General features: G+C 52.8%; 1 protein-coding gene across 2 annotated transcripts; it reads left to right on the top strand.

Annotated features, from left to right (window-relative positions):
• Nucleotides 1-760: 760 nt before the first annotated feature.
• Nucleotides 761-2348, top strand: LOC125553527 (cysteine endopeptidase RepA-like). Of its 2 annotated transcripts, XM_048717296.2 has the most exons (4): nt 761-1256; nt 1359-1591; nt 1676-1816; nt 1930-2348. In XM_048717296.2, the coding sequence occupies exons 1-4, from the start codon at nt 800-802 to the stop codon at nt 2191-2193; spliced, it is 1095 nt and encodes a 364-aa protein (XP_048573253.1). In that variant the 5' UTR covers nt 761-799; the 3' UTR covers nt 2194-2348. The 2 variants fall into 2 exon arrangements, with proteins under 2 accessions (XP_048573253.1, XP_048573252.1); XM_048717295.2 differs by having other exon boundaries at nt 1359-1816.
• Nucleotides 2349-7251: the final 4903 nt, after the last annotated feature.

Genomic DNA, 7251 nt, shown 5'->3' on the forward strand with positions numbered 1-7251 from the left:
GTAAATGTTATTTATGATGCAATGGATAAGCCTTCGAGAGGATGCGGCCGAGGAGATTACACAAACAACCCAGGGAAAAGCATTGCCAACAGGTCTGCGATGGGCAGTCGGCGCTGCCGGGAACTACGCCGCCACCGCGGTGTTTCTTTCCAGCGGGAGCTGCCCTCTGCTGGAGGGGCAACTGGGCGACGACGCGACGGTGCCATTGGCGATAGGGGGAGAAGGCGAGATAAGGGGAGGAAACAAATGCATATGCTCTTTCCTTATGACGTGACATGTGTAACCCTAACGTCTCATCTCCAAAGCAAACTCTTAGAACCGGAACTAAAAAAGCCCCTTTACGGCAACGGCCTTACGCATCACACATACCAATCCTTTTCCCTCCATGAACAGAAAATAAATAAAAGAGCCTCGACATATGATATGATTATCTCAAATGTGGCATGCAGAAACTGATCAACTAGATCCACGCCAACACCAGAGTGCTCTGCTTGGCCAGTTCGCGTTCCACTCCAACACTCCTGCACTGCATCCACCAATCTGAAAGCCTTCCTTTCCATTTATTCCGCGGCTTATCCCTAGCTATCCTCCAAAAGTTCATGGCTTCCTTCCCGCCACAGCTCACCTCCGTCCCATCCCATCATCTCGCCGCCATCCACCATGCAAAACCGTAACCAACTCAACTGAAGCCTCTCGATCACCCCTCCAACGTCTATATAAGCCGCGCTTCGCTCTGTATTTCTTACACCGGTCTCAGTCTCACACATACAGTAGGTTGTAAGCCAGAGCGACGGTCACGATGTGGAGGTCCATCTTGCTCGCGGCGGTGGTCGCGCTGGCGCTGGCGCCGGCGCCGGCGCTGGGGATCCCGTTCAGGGAGGAAGACCTGGCCTCGGAGGAGAGCCTGCGGGGGCTCTACGAGAGGTGGAGGAGCCACTACACGGTGTCGCGGGGGGGCCTCGGCGCCGACGCGGAGGAGCGCCGGTTCAACGTGTTCAAGGAGAACGCGCGGTACGTCCACGAGGGCAACAAGAAGGACAGGCCCTTCAGGCTGGCGCTCAACAAGTTCGCCGACATGACCACGGACGAGTTCCGGCGTACGTACGCCGGGTCCAGGGTGCGGCACCACCTCTCCCTCAGCGGCGGCCGCCGGGGCGACGGCAGCTTCAGGTACGAAGACGCCAACAACCTGCCGCCGGCGGTGGACTGGCGGCAGAAGGGCGCCGTCACCGGCATCAAGGACCAAGGGCAGTGCGGTACGTGCATACACTCATGAGTTTCTTTCTTTTCGGCCGTTGGATGTGTCAAAAACTATGTGATTCATTCTGCTGTGGGAGGCCATAAACTGTTCAAATAAGGGAGCTGCTGGGCGTTCTCGACGATCGTGGCGGTGGAGGGCATCAACAAGATCAGGACGGGGAAGCTGGTGTCGCTGTCGGAGCAGGAGCTCATGGACTGCGACAACGTCAACAACCAGGGCTGCGACGGCGGCCTCATGGACTACGCCTTCCAGTTCATCCACAAGAACGGGATTACCACCGAGTCCAACTACCCGTACCAAGGCGAGCAGGGCAGCTGCGACCAGGCAAAGGCGAGTGACAATAATCCCCGGCTTCCGGCCGTTAGCCGAGAATCTTGTCTCAAAATTTTAAAAATCGCATGCCAAATGTTGCAGGAAAAGGCTCATGCCGTGACGATCGACGGCTACGAGGACGTCCCCGCCAACGACGAGTCCGCTCTACAGAAAGCCGTCGCCGGCCAGCCCGTGTCCGTGGCAATAGACGCCAGCGGCAACGACTTCCAGTTCTACTCAGAGGTACGTGATCCGATCCAACTCCGTGCAGTTGATACACAATCACAAATGCCTTGTTCTTGTCTATGCTATGTTCAGTGATGAGTGACAACTCTGATCACCCTCAACGAACGCAGGGCGTCTTCACCGGAGAATGCAGCACGGATCTCGACCACGGCGTCGCCGCCGTCGGGTACGGCACTACCAGGGATGGCACCAAATACTGGATCGTCAAGAACTCGTGGGGAGAGGACTGGGGTGAGAAAGGCTACATCAGGATGCAGCGCGGGGTGTCGCAGGCAGAGGGGCAGTGTGGCATCGCCATGCAGGCGTCCTACCCAACGAAGTCGGCACCACATGCTAGCACAGTCAGGGACGGGTCTCATACGGATGAGCTCTAGATGACATGCATACACGCGATCATTCCGAGTGCGAGCTCTGCGTTGAGGAGAACTGAATCTCCCACTGTTGTGTTATTTACTTTATGCAAGATGTTACCATACGAATGTAATAAGCGTAAGCAAAGGGCATTATAGCAAAAGAATTGCAACTAATTTGTCAAATGAATTCAATGAAATTCAAGATTGGGTTGTATTCAGATATTTCCCTGAACCAACACCTGCTGGTTTTCCCCTGAATAGATCGATTGAGCAAGGTGACCATGTCGGGCGAGGGCGAGCTAGGCGATGAAAGCGAATAGTACTAAGAGCATCTCCAACAAACGCCGGTCGCGTCGCGCGCAAAAAATAGATATGCCGCGCGCGCATCGCCTGGTTTGGCACGGCGCGCAGTGCTGGCTCCAGCAGCCGCGCTAAAATGTAGAGCGCGCGACTCGCACAAACAACATATGCATTCGAAAATAGAAGCAAAAAGATCAAAACAAACAAAAATAAATAGTTCAATTTCGTTTATTACAACTTAAACAAACAGTTTATCGTTCAATACAACAAATAGTGCAATTAAACACAACAAATAGTTCAATAATACAATAACGAACGCACAAATCATGATGCTCTTTGTCGTCCATTCCATGCCCACCACTCCTCAATGAGATCCTTCTGAAGATCATTATGCGTTGCGGGACGTCGAATGGCATGATAGGAGGCAACAAAACGGGCAACCCTTTCAGCCCTCCGTTGCACTCGCACGTGATATCCCAAGAGCTCATACTGAGAGTAGTCTACATTTTCGCCACGCTCATTCTCGATTGTAACGCCCGGATAATTATGCTACAGTAAAACTCTCCTAATGATGCCATGTCATCTGTGATTACTGTTGCTAAACTTTCGTTAGTTCAAACCGATTCAAAAATCAATTCAAAAAAATGGCAAACAACAAAAGTTTTTAAAAGTTGAAACAAAAATGTTCGGTTAGTGCCAAATATTGCACTGGTATTTATGGTGTAGTAAACACAATTTTAAAATATACTTAAATGCCCTAAATTAAATAAAACAGAAAAGAAAAATAAATAAAAGAAAGAAATTACAAAAAACAAAAAAGGAAGCCCCCCTGGACCAGGCGGTCCAGCTCACAGGCCGGCCGGCCCACCTGGCCCATAGCCATCAGCCGGCCCAACCCCCCTGCCTCGTCTCCCTTCTCTGTTCCCCCGACCCGGGTCGGAACAGGGGCGAGTCCCCGCCCAACCACCTCGCCGGCACCGACGCCGGGAGGAGATAAGGCCGCCACGCCCTCGCCTCCTCGATCCCTCCTCCCACTCGCCCCACTCTCTCCCTCGGTTCATGTGCCCTCCCACCAGATCCTCCTCGCCCAGATCCACCACGGCCACCACCGCAGTCGCCATGGCCGACACCGTCAACGCGCTCTCCGCCGTCCCCTTCACCTAGGACCGCGCAAAGGGCTCCGTCGCCAACCTCTCCTTCGCCCACCACCAGCCCCTCGAGCTCGGCGCCCCTGCATCGACTCCGACGCCAGCTTCTTCTTCCTCGGCAGCCACCGGCGTTCCTCTGCGATTCCGGCGCCCTGCTGCTCCTAACCTTCCAACGAGCCACCGTGTGCTCCTACATAAGCTCCCCGACCTTTCCCCTATGCTAGCATCGTCGATCTCGCCCCCCTAGTTGCCGTCGCCATTGGTGCTGCCCCGCCGCCATGGTGAAGCTCGTCGCAGTGGCCACCGTTGCCGCAGCTCGCGTCCGAGGTCGTCGTCGAGCTCGTGAGGTTCCCAGGAGCCCAACGCGCGCGCGAGCCTTCCCGTGCCCCCTAGCGCCGTGCTCGTCGAGAACCCGAACGCGTCGTCGCACGCGCTCGTCGCCGGCACCCGTCCGGTGACCCTTTTGGTCCCTGGCTTGTGCAGTTGTGCTCGCATGCACACGTAGGCCTCGCCCCGCCCTTCTGTTTGCCAAATAGCGCGCCGCATCGCCCATCCCTCTCACGGCCGAACTCCGGCGTCCGCCTCTCTGTTCGCCATCGCCGCTCCGGTGCGTCTCCGGCCACACCACCGTCACCACTAGATGCGGCTCATTGCACTCATTCGAACGCCACCTCCCGCGCTCGAAACGGACCACCACCGCGGATTTCCGGCCACCTCCCGAGCCGCGCCACCGCGTTTTGCCTCGTCGGCGTCGTTCCGGCACCATCCGCCGACGTGGCTAGGCGGGCCCCACCCCTGGGTCGCTGCCTGTGGGCCTGGGGGCCCCAACTGGCCATGTTGACCGAAGTCAACTTCGCTGACGTGGCAGCTACTGCCACTGACATGCGGGCCCCATGCCATAAAACAAATAAAAACAAATATAGAAACTGCTAATTAATCAAGTTAATTAACTAAAACCTAATTAGACACTGACTGCTAGGGCCCACCCACTAATTAACATATTTAGTTAGTCTAAACCCCCCTATTATTGCCGCCTGACAATGACATGTGGGTCCCACTGGACCCACCTGTCTGGTTTGACTGGTCAACCGACCAGTTGACCTGCTGACATCACTCTGATGTCATGCCTGCGTCATCATTCACTGTTTTGGATAATGTTAGAATTAAATAACTAATTAAAATCAGAAAATGATTTAAATCTTTAGAAAATCATATCTTTTAATCTGTAACTCGGATGAAAATACTTTATACATGAAAGTTGCTCAGAACGACGAGACAAATCTGGTTACGCAGCCCATTCGTCCGCCACGCATCCCTAGCATAGCGAACATGCAACTTTCCCCCTCCGATTCATCTGTCCGAAAACACAAAACACCGGGGATATTTTCCCGGATGTTTCCCCCCTTCACCGGTATCACCTCATACCGCGTTAGGGCACCCCTAGCACCGCTACTTGCCATGTCATGCATCGCCATGCATTTGTTTGCATTATATTTATTGTTTCTTCCCCCTCTTCTCTCACTAGACACCGAGACCGATGCCGCTGCTACCCAGTACGACTACGGAGTTGACGACCCCTCTCTCTTGCCAGAGCAACCAGGCAAGCCCCTCCTTGATCACCAGATATCGCCTACTCTACTCTCTATACTTCTTGCATTAGAGTAGTGTAGCATGTTACTGCTTTCCGTTAATCCTATCCTGATGCATAGCCTGTCCTTGCTACTACTGTTGTTACCTTTACCTGCAATCCTAATGCTTAGTATAGGATGCTAGTTTATCATCAGTGGCCCTACATTCTTGTCCGTCTGCCATGCTATACTATCAGGCCGTGATCACTCGGGAGGTGATCACGGGTATTTGCTATATACTTTATACATGATACATGTGATGACTAAAAGACGGGTTGGCTCGTAGGAGTAGTCGCGAGTGGATCTTTGTGGCGAAGCGACAGGGTAGGTTGAGACCACCTAGGAGAGAGGTGGGCCTGTCCCTGGTCGGCGTTCGCGGTTATTTCAAGATAACATGTTTAACGAGATCTTGGTATTTGATCTGAGTCTGGCCACTGGCCTATACGCACTAACCATCTACGCGGGGACAGTTATGAGCACTCGGCGTCGTGGTATCAGCCGAAGCCTTCGTGACGTCAGCGATTGAGTGGCGCGCGCCGGGTTGGACTGGAACGCCTACTCTTGTATAAGGGAGGCTAGGTCTGCTCACTGGCCGCGTTCGCAACGTGCAGGTGTGCAAAGGGCGATGGGCCCAGACCCCTGCGCCATAGGATTTAGACCGGCGTGCTGACCTCTCTGTTGTGCCTAGGTAGGGCTGCGACGTGTTGATCTTCCGAGGCCGGGCATGACCCAGGAAAGTGTGTCCGGCCAAATGGGATCGAGCGCGTTGGGTTATGTGGTGCACCCCTGCAGGGAAGTTAATCTATTCGAATAGCCGTGATCTTCGGTAACAGGACGACTTGGAGTTGTACCTTGACCTTATGACAACTAGAACCGGATACTTAATAAAACATACCCTTCCAAGTGCCAGATACAACCCGGTGATCGCTCTCTCATAGGGCGACGAGGGGAGGATCATCGGTTAGGGTTATGCTATGCGATGTTACTTGGTGAACTTACCATCTACTCTCTTCTCCTGCTGCAAGATGGAGGTTACCAGAAGCGTAGTCTTTGATAGGACTAGCTATCCCCCTCTTATTCCGGCATTCTGCAGTTCAGTCCACATATGATAGCCTTTTCCATTTGATACCAATGCATACATATGTAGTGTAGCTCCTTGCTTGCGAGTACTTTGGATGAGTACTCACGGTTGCTTTGCTCCCCTTTTCCCCCTTTCTATTCTCGATTGTTGCGACCAAACGTTGGAGCCCAGGAGCCAGACGCCACCGTCGACGAAGACTACTACTACTCAGGAGGTGCCTACTACTACGTGCAGCCCGCTGACGACGACCAGGAGTAGTTTAGGTGGATCCCAGGCAGGAGGCCTGCGCCTCTTTCGATCTGTATCTCAGTTTGTGCTAGCCTTCTTAAGGAAAACTTGTTTAACTTATGTCTATACTCAGATATTGTTGCTTTCGCTGACTCGTCTATGATCGAGCTCTTGTATTCAAGCCCTCGAGGCCCCTGGCTTGTAATATGATGCTTGTATGACTTATTTTATTTGTAGAGTTGTGTTGTGATATCTTCCCGTGAGTCCCTGATCTTGATCGTACACGTTTGTGTGTATGATTAGTGTACGATTGAATCGAGGGCGTCACAAGTTGGTATCAGAGCCGACTGCCTGTAGGAATCCCCCTTCCACACTCCTTGGCCGAAGTTGAGTCTAGACATTACAAAATTTTTACTAACATGGTTGTGTGCCTTACGGGCCCACGTTGCCATCTGGGTGGTATTAGGATCTTTTACTCCTCGATCCTTACTCTGGGACTTTGAACTCTCTCCTACTCGGGTTAAACGATTTTACTAACTCTAATATTAGGATCCCGTGACCACGTTCACCCCAAAGTTAAATAAGCCCTAGTTATTCTTTAGAGTAGTATTTGAACATTATCCACATTGTCATTTGACTCCTGTGAAAACATCTTTGTTTTCAGATGGAACCCAGGAGGCAGGTCGTGCGCCAC

This window comes from Triticum urartu, chromosome 4A (genome assembly GCF_056163025.1).
Source record: "Triticum urartu cultivar PI428250 chromosome 4A, HENAU_Tu73, whole genome shotgun sequence".
Classification (NCBI taxonomy): domain Eukaryota; kingdom Viridiplantae; phylum Streptophyta; class Magnoliopsida; order Poales; family Poaceae; genus Triticum; species Triticum urartu.